The sequence below is a fragment of the Scyliorhinus torazame genome, chromosome 10 (genome assembly GCF_047496885.1).
Source record: "Scyliorhinus torazame isolate Kashiwa2021f chromosome 10, sScyTor2.1, whole genome shotgun sequence".
Taxonomy (NCBI): Eukaryota; Metazoa; Chordata; class Chondrichthyes; order Carcharhiniformes; family Scyliorhinidae; genus Scyliorhinus; species Scyliorhinus torazame.
This window is the reverse complement of record NC_092716.1, coordinates 198,072,405-198,095,794: the sequence shown is the minus strand read 5'-3', so window position 1 is coordinate 198,095,794 and position 23,390 is coordinate 198,072,405. Positions and strand designations below refer to the sequence as shown.

The following is a 23,390-nucleotide window of genomic DNA, read 5'->3' as shown; positions in this document are numbered from 1 at the left end:
ACCTCGGGTGACTGTGTGGAGTTTGCACTTTCACCCGTGTCTGCGTGGGTTTCCTCCGGGAGCTCCGGTTTCCTCCCACAGTCCAAAGATGTGCAGGTTAGGTGGATTGGCCATGCTAAATTGCCCCTTAGTGTCCAAAAGATTAGACCATAAGACCATAAGACATAGGAGCGGAAGTAAGGCCATTCGGCCCATCGAGTCCACTCCACCATTCAATCATGGCTGATTTCAACTCCATTTACCCGCTCTCCATAGCCCTTAATTCCTCGAGAAATCAAGAATTTATCAACTTCTGTCTTAAAGACACTCAACGTCCTGGCCTCCACCGCCCTCTGTGGCAATGAATTCCACAGACCCACCACTCTCTGGCTGAAGAAATCTCTCCTCATCTCTGTTTTAAAGTGACTCCCTTTTATTCTAAGGCTGTGCCCCCGGGTCCTAGTCTTCCCTGCCAATGGAAACAACTTCCCTACATCCACCCTATCTAAGCCATTCATTATCTTGTAAGTTTCTATTAGATCTCCCCTCAACCTCCGAAACTCCAATGAATATAATCCCAGGATCCTCAGACGTTCATCGTATGTTAGGCCTACCATTCCTGGGATCATCCGTGTGAATCTCCGCTGGACCCGCTCCAGTGCCAGTATGTCCTTCCTGAGGTGTGGGGCCCAAAATTGCTCACAGTATTCTAAATGGGGCCTAACTAATGCTTTATAAAGCTTCAGAAGTACATCCCTGCTTTTATATTCCAAGCCTCTTGAGATGAATGACAACATTGCATTTGCTTTCTTAATTACGGACTCAACCTGCAAGTTTACCTTTAGAGAATCCTGGACTAGGACTCCCAAGTCCCTTTGCACTTCAGCATTATGAATTTTGTCACCGTTTAGAAAATAGTCCATGCCTCTATTCTTTTTTCCAAACTGCAAGCCCTCGCACTTGCCCACGTTGAATTTCATCAGCCATTTCTTGGACCACTCTCCTAAACTGTCTAAATCTTTCTGCAGCCTCCCCACCTCCTCCATACTACCTGCCCCTCCACCTATCTTTGTATCATCGGCAAACTTAGCCAGAATGCCCCCAGTCCCGTCATCTAGATTGTTAATATATAAAGAGAACAGCTGTGGCCCCAACACTGAACCCTGCGGGACACCACTCATCACCGGTTGCCATTCCGAAAAAGAACCTTTTATCCCAACTCTCTGCCTTCTGCCTGACAGCCAATCGTCAATCCATGTTAGTACCTTGCCTCGAATACCATGGGCCCTTATTTTACTCAGCAGTCTCCCGTGAGGCACCTTATCAAAGGCCTTTTTGAAGTCAAGATAGATCACATCCATTGGCTCTCCTTGGTTTAACCTATTTGTTATCTCTTCAAAGAACTCTAACAGGTTTGTCAGGCACGACCTCCCCTTACTAAATCCATGCTGACTTGTCCTAATCTGACCCTGCACTTCCAAGAATTTAGAAATCTCATCCTTAACAATTAGGTGGGGATACTGGGTTATAGGGTGGAGGACTTAAGTAGGTGCTCTTTCCAGGGGCCGGTGCAGACTCGATGGGCCGAATGGCCTCCTTCTGCACTGTAAATTCTATGATTCTGCCACACCGTGATACATTTTGGGGAGTTCCTTTTATAAAACCTAGCAAAGTCTCAGAACATCCTTGGGGTCTTTGCACCTTCACAGAACCACCCCATAGCACGATTACTAGAATGAAGGATGTCAAGGCCTTGGGGAGTGTGCAGAGATTTACTCAAAAGGAATAAAGGACTTCTGTTAAGTGGAGAAGCTGAAGAAGTTAGAATTATTCTCCTTCGAGCAGAGAAGGTTAAGAGGAGATTTGATTGAGGTATTCGCAAATCATGAATGGTTTTTGATAGAGGAGAGTGGAGAAACCGTATCCAGTGCAACCGGATTTAAGATCATCGTAAAAGAACCAGAGGCAGTACTAGGAAACATTATTTGTGGTTCCTCAGCGAGTTCTCATGCTCTGAAATGTTTGGCCTGAAAAGGTGATGAAAGCAGATTCAATATTCAAAAGAGAGTTGGATAAATACTTGAAGGAAAAGACATACAGATGTAAGGAGGAAGACCAGTAGAGTGAGTGTAATTATATAGCTCGACCAAAGAGACAGCACAATCATGGAAGGTTGAATTGCCTCCTTCTGTGCTCTATGATTTGTGGTGTTTTGATGCTACTGCATTGTCGAGCCTGAAATTTTGGTATCTTTCTTCTGACACTGTGGACTTTTCCCAGATTACCATTAAGTAATTGTTTGGGATATTACTGTTTCCTACTTTCTAATTACTGGCTTCTCAACGTCAAATCATATTGCAACCCTCCATTTCCTCCAATAACGAGAGTGAATCTCCCCATCCCATTTTTCATTACCCCAACAGCTTTGTTTGCCTCCCAAAACTGATATTAGCTAAATGTTTGGGGCACACCTGCCTCAAGTCAGTGACCACTATGAATGCCTGACCATCCTGGATACTTGAATGGTGACTCCGGGTGTTTAACTCTGGGTTCATATCAAAGGTTGCAACTGCCCATCAGCCATGTCTGTGCACAGATTACTTGAGGGGGCGGGGGGGACGGGGCAAACTTGGGCCTCGCTTTAATGCCTCAAAGGAAAGATGGCACCTCCGCCGAGTGAGATGGTGAAGTGTGGAGACTGTCCAGAGGCACTACATGGGCTGTCATGCCATTTTGGAAAGTTGGGTGAAACAGGTAGAGAAGGGCAGAGGGTGTGGAAACTTGCTGAGTCTCAGTTTCTGGGTGGAACTGGTGATTTTCTTGTGGGTTTTTGATGCACACCAGTTTTTAAATTCAGAGATATATAGTAGAATGAGGGGCTGTCATGGTGATTGGCACTTGTAGATTGTTTTTCCGCAACATGATTATGAAGAGCTAGTTTTGACAGAATGAGATTGCAAAGATAAATGCGTTTGTCCTCTGTTTCTCACATAAAGGAAACACCTCAAAGCATTTAATAAGCAGCAGTGTGGGGGAGGACTGGGAAGAAAATAGATCAAAGGAGCAGTCAGAGAGCATTTTATACTTTAGCAAGTTTTTGTAGACTAGGAGGAAGTCAGCAAGGCAAAAGTAACTTTTGGAGGAAAGGCCAGAGAATTTAGCTTAGAATGTGGGAAACCAACCTGGAAGGCTTGGTTTAATGAAAATTAGAAGTAACTAAAGCATGGATGAAAGTTTCAGCAACAGAGGGTAAAGACAGATGATATTATGTTGCTGAAAGTAGGTGGTATTGGGGGTGGTGAGGATGTGGGGTTAGGAAGTTCACTTTGAGGCTGATGCACGATCAATGACAACTAAAGCGAGGTTGTAGTCCAACTGAAGGCTTTAATAAGCTAGATGTTACCCCCAGCAGCTCAGGTACAGAAGGAAGGCTGCTGGGACAGCACAGGCTCTTATACCCCGCCTTGCAGGGCGGAGCTACCATACAGCTTGACCAATGGGAAACATACAATATCTACCAATGGTGTTCCAGCATTACTAGGTACCGTAATACCTCTACACAGACTACCACATTCACCCTCTGTTAAAAAAGAGTCCGGCGGGGGTGGTGGCTTGGTATTACAACATGGTAACGTGGTAGAAGTTATAGTTGTGGAGGTACCATAATACCTCCGTATAGCGTTTTGTCTTATTGTCGTAACTATTTACAATTTCACAATTAACTATATACACTTTAAGATGAAGCAATCAGTCGATCGGGGGCCCTGGTCGTCCTCTGATCGTCGAAGCTTTGGTGGTGACGCCAATAAAGGAGGACCCCCTATCACTATGTATGTAAGCGGGGAACCCGAACAGTGCAAAGATGCTATGGAGGGCCTTGATGACGGTGGTTGCGGTCATGTCGGGGCAGGGGATGGGGAATGGGAACCGGGCGTATTCATCAATCACGTTCAGGAAGTACGTGTTGCGGTCGGTGGAGGGGAGGGGGCCTTTGAAGTCCATACTGAGGCGTTCAAAGGGACGGGAAGCCTTTATCAGGTGCGCTTTCTCTGGCCTGTAGAAGTGCGGTTTGCACTGCGCGCAGATTTGGCAGTCCCTGGTGGCTGTCCTGACCTCCTCGATGGAGTAGGGCAGGTTGCGGGTCTTGATAAAGTGGAAGAAGCGAGTGACCCCCGGGTGGCAGAGGTCCTCGTGGAGGGCTCGGAGGCGGTCCACTTGTGCGTTGGCACATGTGCCGCGGGACAGGGCATCAGGAGGATCGTTTAGCTTCCCGGGACGATGCAAGATCTCGTAGTTGTAGGTGGAGAGTTCGATCCTCCACCGCAAGATATTATCGTTTTTATCTTGCCTCACTGCGCATTATCGAACATGAAAGCAACCGACCGTTGGTCAGTGAGGAGAGTGAATCTCCTGCCGGCCAGGTAATGCCTCCAGTGTCGCACAGCTTCTACTATGGCTTGTGCCTCCTTTTCGACTGATGAGTGGCGGATTTCAGAAGCATCAAGAGTACGTGAGAAGAAGGCCACGGGTCTGTCCGCTTGGTTGAGGGTGGCCACCAGAGCTACGTCGGACGCATCGCTCTCGACCTGAAGGGGAGGGACTCGTCGATGGCGTGCATCGTGGCCTTTGCAATGTCTTCTTTGATGCAGCTGAAGGCCTGGCGGGCTTCTATCGACAGGGGAAAAGCTGTGGATTGGATCAGGGGACGTGCCTTGTCCGCATAGTTGGGGACCCACTGGTCATAGTAAGAAAAAAAGCCGAGGCAGCGCTTCAGGGCCTTGGAGCAGTGATGGAGGGGGAACTCCATAAGGGGGCGCATGCGTTCAGGGTCGGGGCCTCTAACTCCATTTCGCACTACGTAGCCGAGGATGGCTAGACGGTCGGTGCTAAACACGCATTTATCCTTGTTATATGTAAGGTTAAGGATCTTTGCGGTCTGGAGGAATTTTCGGAGGTTGGTGTCATGGTCCTGCTGGTCGTGGCCGCAGATGGTGACATTATCGAGATACGGGAATGTTGCCCGTAAACCGTACCGGTCAACCATTCGGTCCATCTCGCGCTGGAAGACCGAGACCCCATTAGTGACACCGAAGGGAACCCTTAAGAAGTGGTAGAGCCGCCCATCTGCCTCAAAGGCATTGTACCTGTGGTCACTAGTGCGGATGGGGAGCTGGTAGTAGGCGGACTTAAGAGCGATGGAGAAGACCTTGTAATGCGCGATCCTGTTGGTCGGATATGTGGGGTAGAGGGTACGCGTCCAGCTGCGTAAACCTGTTGATGGTCTGACTGTAGTCGATGACCATCCTATGCTTCTCCCCGGTCTTTACCACCACTACTTGAGCTCTCCAGGGACTGTTGCTAGATTCAATGACTCCTTCCCTCAGTAGCCGTTGGACCTCTGACCTAATAAAGATCCGATCCTGGGCACTGATCCGTCTGCTCCTGGTGGCAACGGGTTTGCAGTCCAGGCTGAGGTTCGCAAACAGGAAAGGTGGATCGACCTTGAGGGTCGCGAGGCTGCAGACAGTGAGAGGGGATATAGGGCCGCCGAATTTGAAAGTTAGACTTTGGAAGTTGCACTGGAAGTCTAAACCTAGGAGTGTAGCCGCGCAGAGGTGGGGAAGGATGGAGAGCTGGTAATTTTTAAACTCCCTTCCCTGGACCATGAGGTTTACTACACAAAACCCCTTTATCTCTACTGAGTGAGAACCGGAGGCCAGGGAGATTTTTTGATTAACGGGGTGGACGGGGAGAGAACAGTGCCTTACTGTGTCGGGGTGTATGAAGCTCTCCGTGCTCCCAGAATCGATTAAGCAGGACGTCTCGTGCCTGTTGATTAGTACCGTTGTTGTAGCCGTTGAGAGTGTTCGAGGCCGGGACTGGTCCAGGGTCACCGAGGCTAATCGCGGCAGCAGTTGAATGTTCTCTTCAGGTGGTGTGTGGTCAGCCAAGCTGGGGTCCTGGGAGTCCATCCAAGATGGCGGCACCCATTGGTCGAACATGGCTGGAGGTGCACAAAATGGCGGCGCCCATCCATCGTATGTGGCGTCCGCGGGACAAGATGGCGGCGCCCGGAAGCCGCAGTGGCCCTGGAGGAGGAAGATGGCGGCACCCGCTGGCCACACAGGGACCGTGGAGAGGATTGTGGTGGCGGTCCGCATTCGCCACCAGAGACCGCAGCGACCGCCCGGGCCTGGCATAACGCCACTAAGTGGCCCTTTTTACCGTATCCCTTGCAGGTGGATGCGCAGGCTGGACACCGCTGCCGGGGGTGCTTGGCCTGCCCACAAAAATAGCAGCAGGGCCCCCCGGGGTTGCCAGGCCGTCTTGCAGCACAAGCTTGCGGGGGGATGGGAGATGTCTCGTGATCGGCCACGGGGGAGGTTCCACGCTGCCCAGGGGGCTGCCGCGCGGTCAGGGGCGTAAGCGTGGGAGTTTCGGGAGGCCACATCCAGGGAGCTGGCAAGCGCCCGTGCCTCCTTGAGGCCTAGGGTGTCTTTCTCCAGCAATCGCTGGCAGATTTGGGAGGACAGCATACCTGCAACGAAAGCGTCCCGGATCAAAAGTTCTGTGTGGATGCTCGCCGAAACTTGCGGGCAGCTGCAGTTTCTCCCCAACACCAGGGGCGCACGGTAGAATTCTTCCAACGATTCCCCAGGGATCTGTCGCCTCGTCCCTAGCAGATGTCGGGCATAGACCTGGTTTACCAGGCGAATATAATGTCCTTTTAGCAGCTCCATTGCTGCATCAAAGTCCTCCGCGTTCTCGATGAGGGTGTAAATTTCTGGGCTCACCCTCGAATGCAGGACTTGCAATTTCTGTTCTCCCGTGGGTGTGTTTTCGGCCATTCCAAGATATCTGTTAAAACACGCCAGCCAGTGCTTGAAGGTTGCCGCTGAGTTCGCTGCATGGGGGCTGAGTTGCAGACACTCCGGCTTGATTCGGAGCTCCATCCTTTTAAATCTAGCTTATTAAATTGATGCATGATCAATGACTACTGAAGCGAGGTTGTAGTCCAACTGAAGGCTTTAATAAGCTAGATGTTTCCCCCAGCAGCTCAGGTACAGAAAGAAGGCTGCTGGGGTGGCACGGGCTCTTATACCCCGCCTTGCAGGGCGGAGCTTGACCAAAGGGAAACATACAATATCTACCAATGGTGTTCCAGCATTACTAGGTACTGTAAAAGCTCTATACAGACTACCACACAAGGCCAAATAGCACATGAATGTAATGAACAGTATGGTTTAGCCTCAGGCGGTGGTGAGAGGAATGGTGTCAATGACAAGGGAATGGAATTTGGGATGGGAACCTGAAGACAATGGCTTTGGTTTTCCTGTTACTCGATTAGAAGAAGTTTCTGCCCACCCAGCACTGGCTGCTGGACAAGCTATGTGGCAAATCGGAGGCAGTGGCAGGGTGGAGAGAGTTGCTGGTGAGGTAAAGCTGTGTATCATCAGCCTGCATGTGGATTTTGACATATTTTCTTCGGATGTGGCCGAGGGCAAGCACTTTGATGCGAAAGCTGTCCCCAGGCAATACCTAAAACCGATTTTCTGGACATTATCACATTGTCGATTGTGGAAGCTTGCTGTGCACAAATCGGGTGCCAAATTTCCGACAGTGACCACACTTCAACAGTACTTAATTCTCTCAAAAGCACTTTGGGATGTCCTGTCGTCGTAAAAGGCACTAAAAAAAATACAAGTGCTTTCATTTCCTTATTTTTTGAAATCTGGCTCTACCAATCTGTTCCTGCGAATAAAATTAAATTTAACTGCACAAACATCTGGACCCAGCCTAAACACCTGACTCAACGAATGACGTAAAAGTGATGCTAGTGGATGGTGGCACAGTGGTTAGCACTGCTGTCTCACGGCACCGAGGACCCGGGTTCGATCCGGGCCCCAGGTCACTGTCCGTGTGGAGTTTGCACATTCTCCCTGTGTCTGCGTGGGTCTCACCCCACACAACCCAAAGATGTGCAGGGGAGATGGATTGGTCACGCTAAATTGCCCCTTAAGAAAAAGGTTATGCTAGTTGGAAGATTTTAGTATAAACAGGGTTAAAGCGAATGAGTTGGTGTGAGTGCCCGTGTGTATACATTTTATTTTAAGATGGTAGAAATTGTGAAGATTCTGTGATAAGGTTTACTCATTTACCATCCACATCGGATATATGCTTCATATTAACCCAAGTGAACTGACCCTATGCAGTTTATTCCCTCAGCGAATGCTGCAAATCTGAACTGAAAACAGAATATGCTGAAATACTCAACAGGTCAGACATCATCTGTAGGGAGAGAAACAGAATTGACGTTACAAGTTGATGGCCTTTTATCAGACCTGCTGAGTGTCTCCAGCATTTTCTGTTTTTATTTCAGATCTCTAGCATCCGCAGCATTTTGCTTTTACTGAAAGTATTTTTGAAGGTTTCTGATTGATTATTGACACAGGAGTCAGTTGTAATGGTACAATTAGACTGCTGCAATCTCAGCCTTTTTATTGCATGGAGGTCGTTCGCTGTTGGCCCTTTGCCCTCTGTGAAAAGTATTGAGTTAAACCCAATTAGCAGGGCAGAGGAAGGAAAGCATTAGTTTTTGTTATTTCCCCCACCACCGACTGGGTGTGTTGGAAAACCCCATGTCCCCCTTGGACACTGCAAAGTGCATGGGGAGTGAGAAGGAGAGTGGTGTTGGAGGGTGGGGGTTAGACAAGCTCACTCACATAGAGAGAAAGAGCAGTTTAAACTCCGTGGGCTGGATGGCCTCATTCATGCCGCAACATTCTGTGCTTCTCAAATCATTCATTGATTTTTACAAACCCAACGTTTTCAGATGATTGCACTTTTCGATCAACTTCATCACTTGAGAAATTGTTGTCATTTTGACAACATTTTTCAAGAAAGCAAACAGACTTGCAAAAAAGAATATGCCAGTTATGAAACAACAAATTGGTCTGGATTTTGTGGCTGCAGTTTAATCTGGGCACTGCAAATTATGAACTAGTATTTAACAAGGAGAGCTCTTCAAAGGCATTGTTTTAAAGCAATTTGATGAGTAACAAAGAAGGAAATTTCAGAAAGAACCTGGATCATAAGAAATCAAAAGACCACTTGGCTGGACCATTCACAGAAATAGGAGAAGGCCATTTAGCCCCTCAAGCCTGTCCCACGGTTCAGTAGAACCTGTAACCTAACTCCAGATAACTGCCTTTGCCCCACATCCCTCAACACCTCTTTCTAACAAAAATCTACGGCCAGGATTTACCCAGCATGGGACAGGTCCTGTAAGCGGGATCAAAAGCAGCTCCCAAGCCCTTCTGCATGAGTGGGCAGCGGAACCTGAATGACAGTCTTCCGCTCTACATCTAATTAAGGACAGTGGGTTGCCTCTCATCAGAGGGTCAGCAGCCCGCAGCCTCAATAGCCCCGTCATGAGGGTTGATTGACCACTGCTGATGCTGCAGGGCGAACGAGAAGGCATCCGAGTTTGAAGTGTCCTTGAAGGTTGAGGTGCAAAATTGCTAGTTGTGCAGGATTTGCAGGAGTAACCATTGCCACCTTGAACAACCAGGGTCTACACATCCCACCAGGAAGCTGCTAGGAGGCCAACTCCATGCATTTGGCTACCTCGACATTCAGATGGTGGTGGTCCTCGCCTCACCTTGGTTGCTGGCAAAATGTCATGCACCCAAGAAGGCAACCAACAATTGGCCCTTTACATTTGCAAATTGTCCCTGTTTGCGGACTGCCCTGCCCACTGCTGGGAAAAGTGTCCAGCGCTGGGCTGCAATGCAGACCCTCCCCATGCAGCTCCTCAGTATTTCATCACATCCCCACCCTAGCAGCAGCAATGTCCTCACCCGCACGTCCCCCTCCCCCAAACCAGGCCTGTGACCTGGTAAGATCTCATATCTGTCCCTTAGTTTTTGATCTGTCTGAGCTCCGTCTAGGTGTTTAACTAGTTTTCATAGAATTTACAGTGCAGAAGGAGGCCATTCGGCCCATCGAGTCTGCACCGGCTCTTGGAAAGAGCACCCTACCCAAGGTCAACACCGCCACCTATCCCCATAACCCAGTCACCCCACCCAACACTAAGGGCAATTTTGGACACTAAGGGCAATTTATCATGGCCAATCCACCTAACCTGCACATCTTTGGACTGTGGGAGGAAACCGGAGCACCCGGAGGAAACCCACGCACACACGGGGAGGATGTGCAGACTCCGCACAGACAGTGACCCAAGCTGGAATCGAACCTGGGACCCTGGAGCTGTGAAGCAATTGTGCTATCCACAAGGCTACCGTGCTGCCCTTTTTGAATTCAGTTGTTATGCTGGCTTAGCTCAGAGGGCTAGACAGCTGGTTTGTGGTGCAGAACAAGGCCAGCAGCGCGGGTTCAATTCCCGTACCAGCTGAGAATTCTGAATTCTCCCTCTGTCTACTTGAACAGCGCCAGAATGTGGCGACTAGGGGCTTTTCACAGTAACTTCATTGCAGTGTTCATATAAGCCTACTTTGTGACAATATAGATTATTTATTATTTATTTATATATATGAAATGACATTCCTGCTAGATGCCTGGACTTCTGCTAATATTTCATTTCTCAGTATCTTTCAGAAATGGCTGAGGGTCACAGCTCAATCTTCACCATGTGACTTCCCTCAAGGCACTCGGTAACACCCCATTTACATGCTTGGTGGGGGATTCATGCAAATATCTCACAGCATTGGTATTGTTTGTTCTGTCTTGAAGGACACCGTGGTTTAATGGCTGGGGCTTCAACCTACCCAGAGGCCAGTCTTTGCTGGACAAATGGAATCTAATTCCAGAGGGTATCGATATTCTCATGACTCATGGGCCACCATTGGGTAAGTGGTTAAAGCTGTTTTTTGTAAATAAACCCACATGTCGCTTAGCACTTGTGTCTCTCAGTCAGATTGTGTTCCACCCCAAAGACTTGACTGCGTAATCCAGCTGTCACTCCAAGTACAGTGATGAGGGAGTGCTGCACTGTCTGAGGTGCCATCCTGTCATTGAGATGTTTAAATGCGGCCCTATGTGCTCTCTCAGATGGTGTAAAAGATCCCATGACACTTTTTCAAAGAGGAACAATCAACGTCTCTTACACAGCAATGTGATAATGGTTATTTAACCTGTCCAGCAAATTAATTACTCTGACACAGAAGTGAGGTCACTAATTGCAGCCAATTTTTGCATACCACAATCTCACAAACAACAATGAGACATATGACCAGATCATTTAGTTTAGGCATCGGTTGGGGAATAAATGTTACACAGAAAGTTTCCATTATAAGATAATGTAATAATGACCAGATGATGTGTTTTTGTAATGCTGATTGAGGGATAACTATTGACCAAGACACTGGGGAGAACTCCCTTGCTCTTCTTTGAAACAGTGCAATCGGGTCTTTTGCACGCATTTGAGAGAGCAACCAGGGGCTCGGTTTAATATTCCAGCTGAGAAACAACACCTCCAAAGCATGTGTCTCTTTCAGTACTGCGCTGGGCGTGTCAGTCTGGATTATGAGCTCAACTGGGTCTTGAATTTGCAACTCCCTGACTCAAGAATCAAGAGTTTTACCAGTGGAGCCAAAACTGATACTTGCAGTGGCAGCATGGTGGCACAGTGGTTAGCACTGCTGCCTCACAGCGCCGAGGTCCCAGGTTCAATCCTGGCCCTGGGACACTGTCCGTGTGGAGTTTGCAAATTCTCCCTGTGTTTGCGTGGGTTTCGCCCCCACAACCCAAAGATAAGCAGGGTAGGTGGATTGGCCACGCTAAATTGCCCCTTAATTGGAAAAAATGAATTGAGTACTCTAAATTTATTTTTAAAAACTGAAACGTGTGATATATGAAGATGGGATTACCCTCTTCTCGAAAACCTTCATATTATCTCCATAATGAGCAACAAAATGACACCCGAAGAAATCCGGCATTGAAAACACATGTCTGCATCATTTCCTCATAAAACACTAATTTCTCATTATAAAAGAAAAAGAGATATCTTGCAGGTGACTTTAAATTTCTCGAGCCATCACTATCTGATAGCAAAGTTTGGAACATGCCTGTCACATTTCCCCATGTGCAAGTTCCTCTCTTACTTTAAAGGAGGATGCAAAGAGGAGAAATAAAGCTAGTCATTTCAAACTACACAGCAGAAAAGACCATTCTGACCTTTTGCTTACAAGCGAGCTTCTAGCTCTGTGGTAACGTTCCCATCTCTGAGTCAGAAGATGGCATGTTATCAATTCCATTCTGGATAGTCTCACTGTGTAGAGACCACAGCTTCAGTTCTGGATTGACATCCAGTGGAATATTTGCATCTGGCGGGTAACCCCGTCCCCCATTGAATAGGTTATGTAACCCTCCATATAGGACCAGCCACCATATCAGTTGGCATAAAAATGGTCACAACCATAGAAAGTACCTTCACAATTTGCCCAATCAGACTGATGCCAAGCCTCCCGATCCTTTAACTATTCCAGGCCGTTATCCATCGGAAATGTGTGGAGATATGACTGGATTTTCGCTACCAAGGCAGGCAGCTTAAATTGAGGAATTTCCCATTCGCCAGCCTTGCATCAAAAGAAGTGCCCCAAATGCCTTGAGCTTCACTCCGAGGAATTGGGGGCTGGAAAGCTATGGGCCCATCTACACCGTGGGCAGAGTATAGGCTGCTACAGGGCAGATTGAGTGCGACGGTGGGCTGGTTTGAAGGTCCACCATGCCGCATTGCCATCCCAGATGTTCAGTAACATGTTAGATCCCATGCCAATTCATGGCCCCATCCACACATCCCCCCATGACCTCTTTTAGCCAATGCATGCCCCCCTCACCATCCACTCCCATGGCCTCTTATATCTTCCATGTCAACTCATGCCAAGTCACCCAGTAATCTACCATGGACAAACCTCAGGAGCTATGTTGAGATGAAATAAAATAAAGTACAGATCCAGTACAGATTTCACGACACAGAATTGATATTAAGAGATCCCATTCTTAAAAGCCCATTCAAAGTTTATTTCAAAAATCTCAAGTGCTTAATATCTTAAAAAACAAACTTATATTCAGACCCCTCATCCCTTAATAGGCACTTTAACCTGTCGATTAAAACTGCTAGAAGAGATTCTGCACCACTTGGTCTATCAATCACAGCAAAAAGGCAGAGTTTTTTAACTCCCACTGACACCTGCAACCTGTTTTCCTTTTCATTTGTAAAGTGCTGGGGATTTAAATAACTTCAGATCATGATATCCAAACAAACTTCATCCGCCCTTCAAAAATGTTTACCTCTACTCCATAAATGTGTGACTACCATACTGTAACGGAGAAAATTTGAACTCAACACGGAGTTCAAATTTTCTTACTCTGAGTTCAGGTTCACCTCATGTGCGAATCATACCCCTCCCCCTTTCCTCTGCCAGCAAAAATTGAATCTGTCAAAACAATATGGACCAGCATCTCTCAAGAATTTACTTGTACTTTAACACGTTACTAACCTATCATGATGGCAGCACAGAAGATCCGCTAGTTTCTGGCTCTAATTTGTCAGGAAGGTGTCATATTAGTCAATGTGTTCCAGTATATTCCACATTGCAGTGTATTATATTGTTAATCAGCCTGTGGATACCAACACGTCTTCAATCGGTTCTCTGAGGGAAGATTGAGCAGATATGAAAACAGCAACAACTTCTGATTGATGAGAATTTGTGAAAAGCAATTACACTTTTTGGACTTTAACGGGTTACAGTTATCTCCCCTTTAACAGACACATAAAGCACTGTGTGAAAGGATCCTAACCTTTTGGAACAAAACATGGGAGAACCTGTTAGTTTCTGCCATCAAAGTTTTTAATTAATCAGGGCATTTCCACTGTAACAATAATTAACACATCAGCACGGTGCAACTCCATTATTCAGCGATGGCATTGGAAAGGGCTCCTATTCTATTGCAATTTTTTTCATTTAAATTTTTGGTTTCAGGTTTTCGAGACTGGGTTCCCAAAGAATTACAGAGAGTTGGCTGTGTCGAGCTCTTAAACACAGTGCAGAGGCGAGTACGGCCAAAACTACACGTCTTTGGAGGAATTCACGAGGGTGGGTGACTCTTTTTATTCCCAAAGTGCATTTTTAATATTCTTAGGGTATGACTAGACCATAGTCAGTACCCATCCCCAAGAGGGTGGTGATCGAGGATTTGTTTCTTTTTTATGTGACTTGCCAGATCTTTTTGAAGGGGGTTAATTAGGGAGTGGAATTGGTATCGGCAGCTGGGAATGGCCAGATCCTTTGCCTTACGTGAACATGTTAGTTTCAGCTGTGATTCAGTGGGTAGCACTCTCCCCTCTGAGTTGAAGGGATGTGGAATGAAGTCCCATTGCTGATAATCTAGGCTGATAATCTACTGCTAGTGCAGTACCGAAGGAGTGCTGCACTGTCAACAAATGTCATCTTTTGGATGAGGCAGTAAATTGAGGTGAGGTCAGACGTGACACTATTTGGGAGAAGGGCAGCAGGGGCATTCTCTCCAGTGCTCAGGCCCATATTTATCCCTCACTCAATATCCCTAAAGCAGATTGTCTGGTCATTATGACATTACAGTATGAGATCTTGATGTGTGCTGCTGTTTTTCCTAAAATGCACCAGTAACTGCACTCCAAAAGTACCTCATTTGCTGCAAAGTGCTTTACGACGTCATGAGAGGCACTATGTAAATGCAGGTCATTTTTCCAGTTGAACGTTTGTGACCAGTTGGCAGCTCTCCCTTTTCGCAAGCGGGCCCACAAATTACCAGCTTCGCAGCTTTCCATGGCGCATTTGAGTTTGCAGCCACTGGATTACTGATTCATTACTATGACAACTGTATGAAACAACAACAGGGCTGGAGGACTTTATTTGACACTTTAACCCTTACCTAGTGATATTACTAACAAAGAAAAAAGAAAGACTTCCATTTCTATCGTGCCTCTCACAGCCTTAGGATGTCCTAAAGCGCTTCAAAGCCAATTACATGTTATTTGTAATAAACCATAAGTTGTAGGAGCAGAAGTAGGCCAATCAGCCCATCGGGTCTGCTCTGCCATTCAATGAGATCATGGCTGATCTGATGTAATCCTGCACTCTACTTTCCGGCCGTATGGCCATAACCCTTGATTCTTTTACTGATTGAATATTTGTCCATCTCAGCCTGGAACATACCTAAAATCCGAGCCTCTAAATCCCTCTGCAGTAAAGAATTCCACAGATTCAGTACCCCTTTAGAAAAGAAATTCCTCCTCATCTCTGTCTGAAATGGCGACCCAGTCACTGTTTCAATGTAGGAAACACAGCTGCCAATTTGCACACAGCAAGCTGCCACAAATATCAGTGTGATAAAAACAGCGGAATCAATTTTAGTGGTGTTAGTTGAGGATAAATATTGGCCCAGGACACTGGGGAGAACTCTCCCCTGGCTATTCCTCAGAAGTGGTTACCATGGAAACTTTTAGCATCCACCTAAGAGGGCTGATGGGGACTTGGTTCACCGTCCCAGCTGATAAACGGCTTTTCACCGGACAATTTGGAAGTAGCAAATCACCGATAAAACTCTGTGCCTTATTTTTGTCAGGAAAAAAAAGAAAATCGATTGTAAAGGACAGTTCTTGTTAACAGACTTGGGTGAAAGGCCAAGTTGTGGATGAGGTAAATAAGGTGACATTCGGGTTCGGTTTTGAAAGTCTACACATCAGAGCAGAGAGATAGGCCTGAGAGAGGGATGGATTTTAAGCCTGGGGAAGGCGTATGGGACATCTCAGTGGTGACAGGATGTGTGATTGTGATATTCACCCTATCCAAGCTATTTTATGGGCTAAACGCAAGGATTGCCAAACCCTGAACACCAGGTAAACAGACAACTTGCTGATCGGGGTATATGGAAAATTGAGCAGCCCAGCTGACTGCTGTCTTAGCCCGGTTAAAAAAAAATTTATGATAAAAAACAGACCACCTGCCTTTAGCTTGGCTGTAAATACCTTCGATTGCATGGAGGACGGTAGATGTTCCTTGAGTAAAGAAGATGGTTTGTGGCTTGGAGAGGAATTTGTAGGTTGTGGTCTTTCCATGTATCGGTTGTCCTTGTCGTCCTAGATTGCAGGTTTAAAAGATGCAAGTGAGGAGCCTTGGCGACTTGTATTAGTGGATCTTGTATGTGGTACACACTAAAGCCACTGTGTGTCAGTGGTGGAAGGAATAAATGTTTACGGTGGTGGATGATGTACCAGCTGCTTGGTCCTGGTTAGTGTTGAGCTCCTCGAATGTTTCTGGAGCTTCTCTCATTCACCCAAGAAGATAATATTCCTTCACATTCCTGACATAGAAACATAGAAAGTAGGAGCGGCAGGAGGCATTCAGCCCTTTGAGCCTCCTCCACCATTCATTATGATCATGGCTGATCACCCAACTCAATAGCCTGTTCCCACCTCCCCCCGTATCCTTTGATCCTTTTGCCCCCAAGAGCTGTATCTAACTCCTTCTTGAAAACATACAATATTTTGGCCTCAACTACTTTCTGTGGTAATGAATTCCACAGACTCCCCCCTCTGGTTTAAAACATTTCTCCTCTTCTCTGTCCTAAATTGTCTACCCTGTATCCTCAGACTGTGACCCCTGGTTCTGGACACACCCACCATCAGGAACATCCTTCCTGCATCTACCCTGTCCTGTCCTGTTAGAATGTTATAGGTTTCCATGAGAGCCCCCCCTCATTCTTCTGAACTCCAGCAAATATAATCCCAAGCAACTCAAATTTCAGTCCCGCCTTCCCAGAAATCAGTCTAGTAAACCTTCATTGCACTCCTTCCATAGCAAGAGCATCCTTTCTCAGATAAGGAGAGCAAAACTTCACACAATATTCCAGTGTGGTCTCACCAAGGCCCTATATAATTGCAGCAAGATATCCCTGCTGCTGTACTTGAATCCTCTCACTACGAAGGCAAACATACCATTTGCTTTCTTTACCACTTTCTGCACCTGCATACTTACCCTCAGCGACTGGTGTACGCGGACACCCAGGTCTCATTGCATGCTCCCTTCTCTCAATTTATAGCAATTCAGATTATCTGCCTTCCTGTTTTTGCTACCAATGTGGATAATCTTACATTTATCCACGTTACACAGGATCTGCCATGCATTTGCCCACTCACTCAACTTATCCAAATCACACTGAAGCATCTCTGCATCCTCCTCACAGCTCACCCCCTTACCTAGCTTTGTGTCATCTGCAAATTTGGAGATATTATATTTAGTTCCCTCATCTAAATTATTAATATATTTTGAACGAGATTTAACAGGAAAAAGAGAGTCGTGATTTGGGCGCGAATAGCGGGGTGTTTCTCGGAGACTGCAGCGCCAAGATTAACCCCACTATCAAATGGAACATTGATTTTTTTGGGGGGCCACTGCGGGAAACACCCCGTCAAGGCCACACTTACATTCTTTTTCTGCTCTGACAAGCTCAGGAAAAGATCAGGCACCATTTTTAAATACCCCCCACTGCAGCCTACAAACCCCCCAATTTACCTCCTAGGGGGCCTCGAGCCCTGACACCCCACCTCATAAAGGCAGGGCACCTGTGGCTCAATCTCCAGCACGGGCAACCTGGCACCCGGCAGCCTTGGCACTGCCAGCCTGGCACCCTGGCAATGCTCCTGCCAGTCTGGTAGTGTTGGGGTGCCACTACCAGAGTGCCTGGGTGGCAGAGCCAAGGTGCCAGACTGGCAGTGCCAAGTGGCATTGTGTATTCCAGGATACCGCCCTGCTTGGAGCTCAGCATCCCCGGGGCCTCTGATCACCTGGGAAACCCTCCGAAGTGCCGTTGCACCTGCTTCATGTTTGTGGAAACACGTGCTAAATGGCACCACGGCGAGGTCTACCAGGCACGGGAGTTCGATCTCAGGCCTTGGGATACTCCGACGCAGACATATTTAAATGAAGCTAACTGCTAACTTAAATGCGCAAATCTGGATCCCGCCCAGTGAGGGCAATATCCAGATCATGACGAGCGTCCCGAGCTTTGTAAATCCCTTGAGAGGACTTTCATGAGATTTAACTGCCTCGTCGCTTCACCGAGTCGGGGGGCCACCCATTGTGAATAGCTGGGTCCCAGCACTGATGCCTGTGGTACGCCACTAGTCAGTGCCTGCCAGTTTAAAAAAGACCAGTTTATTCCTATTCTTTGTTTTCTGTCAGACAACCAGATTTTTATCCATTGCAATACGTTACTCCCAATCCCATGCGTTTTAATTTTTACATGCTATATGATACTTTGTCGAAAGCCTTCTGCAAGTCCTAATAAACCACATCCACTGGCTCCCCTTCATCAACTCAAAGTCACATCCTCAAAGAATTCCAGTAGATTTGCGAAGAATGATTTCCCTTTCGAGAATCCATGTCTGATCTTGTCATTTTCCAAGTTCTCTACTATAAAATCTTTTGTCATGAATTCTAGAATTTTCCCCACTAACGACATCAGGCCGACTGGTCTATAAGTCTCTGTTTTCTCTCTACCTCTCTTTTTAAATAGTGGGGTTACATTGCTACCCTCCAATCTTTACAAACTATTCCGGAGTCTACAGAATCTTGGAAGGTGACCACCAAGGCATCCAGGATTTCTAGGACCACTTCCTTAAGTACTCTGAGATGTAGATTATTAGGCTCTGGGAATTTATCAGCCTTCAATCCCATCAATTTCCCCAACACCATTTCCCTACTAATACTGATTTCTTTCAGTTCTTCCCTCTCAAGAAACCCTGTGCTCCCCAATATTTCTGGTATATTAACCGTGTTCTCCTTTGTGAAGTCCGAAGCAAAGTATGTGTTTAGTTGGTCAGACAATTCTTTGTTCCCTTTTTTAAAGTCCCCTGTTTCTAACTGTAAGGGTCCTACATTTGTTTTCACCAATCTTTTTCTCTTCACATACCTATAGAAAGTTTTACTGTCAGTTTTATGTTCTCCACAAGCTTTCTCTCATACTCTTCTTAATCAACCCCTTGGTCCTCCTTTGCTGAAAGCAAAACTAATCCCAAGGTCTGTTGTTTTTTATGGCCAATTTGTGTGCCTCTTGCTTAGATCTAATACTGTCTATATATTCCCTTATAAGCCATGGTCTGGTCATCTTTCCCGTTTCACTCTAGCGCCAGACTAGACTAAACAATTATTGCAATTCACCCATGCACTCACTGAATGTTTGCCATTGCCTATCCACCATCATACCTTTCGGTAACATTTCCCAGTCCATCATAGTCAACTCGCATCTCATATCAGCATAATTTCATTTAGTAAGATTCAGGACCCTAGCCTCAGAATCAACTATGTCACTCTCCATCTTGATGAAGAATTCTATCATATTATAGTCACTCATCCCCAAGGGGTCTCGCACAACTATATTGCCAATTATTCCTTTCTCAATACATAATACCCAGTCTAGGATGGCCTGTTCTCTAGTTGGCTCCTCAGCGTATTGGTCCAGAAAACCATCCCGTATACACTCCAGGAATTCCTCCTCTACGGTATTGTTACTAATTTGATTTGCCCAATCTATAATGCAAATTAAAGTCACCCGTAATTACAGATTTTCCTTTATTGCATGCATCTCTAATTTCCTGTTAAATGCCATTCCCAACATCACCACCACAGTTTGGGGGTTACAGCCCCCACTAAGGTTATTTGCTCCTTAGTGTTTCTCAGATCTACTAATACAGATTCCACATCGTCGGAGCTTATATTTTTCCTCACTATTGCGTGAATTTCCTCTTTAACCGGCAATGCACCTCCATGACCTTTTACTTTTTGTCTGCCCTTCCTAAATACTGAATACTCCTGGGATGTTCAGTTCCCATCCCTGAAACCCTGCAGCTATATCTGTAGAATTCCGTTATATCATACCCGTTTATATCTATTTGCGAGATTAATTAATCCACTTTATTGCGAATGCTCCATGCATTAAAGCATGAATCCTTAAGGCTTGTCTTTTTAACATTACTTGTCCCATTCCCACTATCTTTTACTGAGGTCCTGTTTGATTCTGGCCCTTGATTTCTCTGCCTATCACTTTTCCTATTCCCCTTATTGTCTTTGTTCTTGTCCTTGATTCCCCCTTCTCTGACTCCTTGCAAAGGTTCTCATTCTCCTGCCATTTTAATTTAAACCCTCCCCAACCACTCCAGCAAATATTCCCCCTCGGACATCAGTCCTGCACCGGTGTAGCCCGTCCAGTTTGTACTGGTTCCTCCCCCAGAACCAGTCCCAATGACCCTTGACATGAAACCCTGCCCCTCACACCATCTCTTCAGTCATGTATTTCTACTCTGACTAGCACGTGGCACTGAAAGTAACGTTACGATCACTACCTTTGAGGCCCTACTTTTCAACTTACTTCCTAACCCTGCTTTTAGGACCTCACCCCCTTTTTTAACCTATGTCGTTTGTACCAATATGTACCACGACCACTGGCTGTTCATCCTCCCCCTTCAGAATGTCCTGTAGCTGCTCTGAAACGTCCTTGACCCTAGCACCAGGGTCTTGTTTGTGGCTACAGAAACTACCTATTCCTGTCACAATTGAATCCCCTAGAACTATTGCATTCCCATACTTTTTACTCCTCTCCTGTGCAGCAGAATCAACTGTGTGCGACAAATTAGGCTATTGCTTCTTCTCCCCGAGAGGTCATTCCCCTCAACTGTATCCAAAGCGGTATATCTGTTTTTAGGGGAATAGCCACAGCAGATTCCTGCACGACCTGCCTAGTCCTTTTGCTCAGCCACCGGTGGCCATCCATTCCCTTCCAGCCTGTAGACTCTTAGCCTGCAGTGTGACCACCTCGATATACTCAATTACTCTAGGGCCCTCTTTCCCTGCTTCTCGTAGTTACGGAAGGTAGCCCTTACAAATGATGAACCACAAAATAAGACCTTAAAAACTAGAAGCAATTAAAGTAGTAAATACTTACCTGAACATAGACACGGCACTCAACGAATCACCGATCATACTCGAAGGATAACCTCACTCCCTCTTCATCAAACTCCCTCAGTCTCCAAACTCCAACTTAAGGGGCGGGATTCTCCGCCGGCGGGATTCTCCGTTTTGCTGGTGCCCGGGGGTTTCCCGACAGCATGGAGCTGCCCCACAATGGGAAGCCCCATTGACCGGCCGGCGTAACGGAGAATCCCACCGGCGGGCTGGGGCAGAAATGTGGCGTGGCGGGGCAGAGAATCCCACCCAAGGTCTCTACTGAAGCCCAAAGCAGCACCCCAGTGCTGACAAAGTCCCCCTGCATGTCGTTGGGGATATGCCCACCATAGTAGAAAAAACTTTGGTAATCTAACAGAGCCTTTGAAGTACTGTCTCGTGCACTCAGGATTTCACACCCCGGTATCCCTGTGACCAACAGTCCATTGACAGACCACCCCCAAAAAGAAAGTTATCAGCTGTTAAATTTCCATTCCTAATTATCCTACTTGTGTCGACTATGATTCTGTGGATAGCTCAATGGGGAAGTCTCAAACTGGAAACCAATCTTAAATAAGGTGCCCCAAACTACTGTCCTAGATCCCTTTTTGTTGCTCCACTTTGTACATGACACCCAGTATGGGATATCAAGCCAGATCAGACTCTTTGCAGATGACTGCCTAATCTACAGAGCCATGAGTGAAACAGCAGGTGAGACAAACTCATGAGAATCAGCAGTACTCCCTGTCCATCAAACTACACAGTGTATGATTTCAAGACACCAGTTAGACCTCAGCTGGAGTACTGTGTACAGTTCCAGGTGCCACACGATAGGAAGATGTGGACGCATTGGAGAGAGGCAGAAGAGGTTTACAAAAATCGTTCCAGGGATGAGAAACTTCAGTTATGAGGATAGATTGGAGAGGTTGGGACTGTTCTACTTGGAGAGTAGAAGGCTGAGAGGAGATTTGATCGAGATGTTCAAAATCATGAGGGGGCTGCACAGAGTAGATAGGAAGAAACTGTTCCTGCTTGTAAAATGATCAAGAATGAGAGGGCACAGATTGAAAGTGCTTTTCAAAAGAAGCAAACGTGATGGGAGAAAAATCGTTTTCACACAATGAGCAGTTCGGGTCTGGAATGCACTGCCTGGAAGTGTGCTGGAGGCAGGTTCAATTGAGGCATTCAAGAAGGCGTTAGATGTTTCTATTCAAGTAATCAATATGCAGGAATATAGGGGAAAAGCACTAAGCCATGATAGTCATTTGGGGAGCTGGTGCAGACAAGATTGGCCAAATGGCTTCCTTTTATGCCAGAACAATCTGTGATTAGCCCCTTGAAGGTACTTGGTGTCATAATATACACCAGTATATCATGGTGCAGACACACACACTGATGAACACACAGCAAGACCAATCAACACACACAACACCGCAGCCAATCACCAGTTAGAGCACACTCACTATTATAGACAGAGGGCATCAGAGTTCCCGCTCATTCGGGATGCAGCCTCTCAGAAGGACAGAGCTTCCAGCTTCCAGCACAGTTCGTCACCATGTGCTGAGTGCATTGACTGGTTAGGACAGGCATAGGTCTTTAGTTTAATCTAACATCGTGTTAACCCACAGTGAAAGTATGTTCAACAGTTTCTACCTTAATAAAATAGTCTTGTACTATTTTAAGTGTTGGTGGCCTGTATGTGTTCCACGGATCCAGAGCACCCAACACATCATGGTACCAGTAGTTGAGGGATGTTAGAACTTCTTAGACCTACCTGCAAGTGATCTGCCTTCCACCAGCATACAGCCATCCTGCAAAATGGACAGCGTCCGCCCGCCGCCGCCGCTCCGCATCACCGGTAACCTATGGGCCAACTGGAAGATATTCAAACAACGCTTCCAGCTCTACCTTGAAGCCACAGACCGGGAAGATGCCTCAGACACCAGGAAGATCGCTTTCTTCCTATCCACGGCCGGGGAACATGCCATCCACATTTTCAATTCTCTCACCTTTGCTGATGGTGAAGATAAATCAAAATTCAAGACGGTCCTCCTTAAGTTTGACAGTCACTGCGACATTGAGGTGAATGAAAGTTTCGAGCGCTATGTATTCCAACAGCGTTTGCAGGGTAAGGATGAACCTTTCCAGTCCTTTCTCACCCATCTCCGCATCCTTGCGCAGTCCTGTAATTACGGGCCCACCTCCGACTCCATGATACGCGACCAGATCGTTTTCGGTGTTCAGTCGGACCCCCTACGCCAGCAGCTCCTCAAGGTAAAGCAGCTCACCGTAGCGACTGCCATTGAGACCTGCGTGCCACATGAACACGCCACTAGTCGGTATTCCCACATCCAAGCGGCTGAAACAGCGCGGCAAGGTCCCTGCATGGCAGAACTGGTCCAAGCAATC

The 23,390-nt window shown here is 46.7% G+C and overlaps 1 protein-coding gene across 4 annotated transcripts in view; it reads left to right on the top strand.

Annotated features, from left to right (window-relative positions):
• mpped2a (metallophosphoesterase domain containing 2a) overlaps window positions 1-23,390 on the top strand; it is a 289,849-nt gene that overhangs the window by 239,826 nt on the left and 26,633 nt on the right. For all 4 annotated transcript variants that reach the window (XM_072466237.1, XM_072466240.1, XM_072466238.1 and 1 more), the window contains exons 5-6: window positions 10,732-10,847; window positions 13,983-14,096. In XM_072466237.1, coding sequence (XP_072322338.1) covers window positions 10,732-10,847; window positions 13,983-14,096 — 230 coding nt within the window. The remainder of the gene's footprint in view (window positions 1-10,731; window positions 10,848-13,982; window positions 14,097-23,390) is intronic.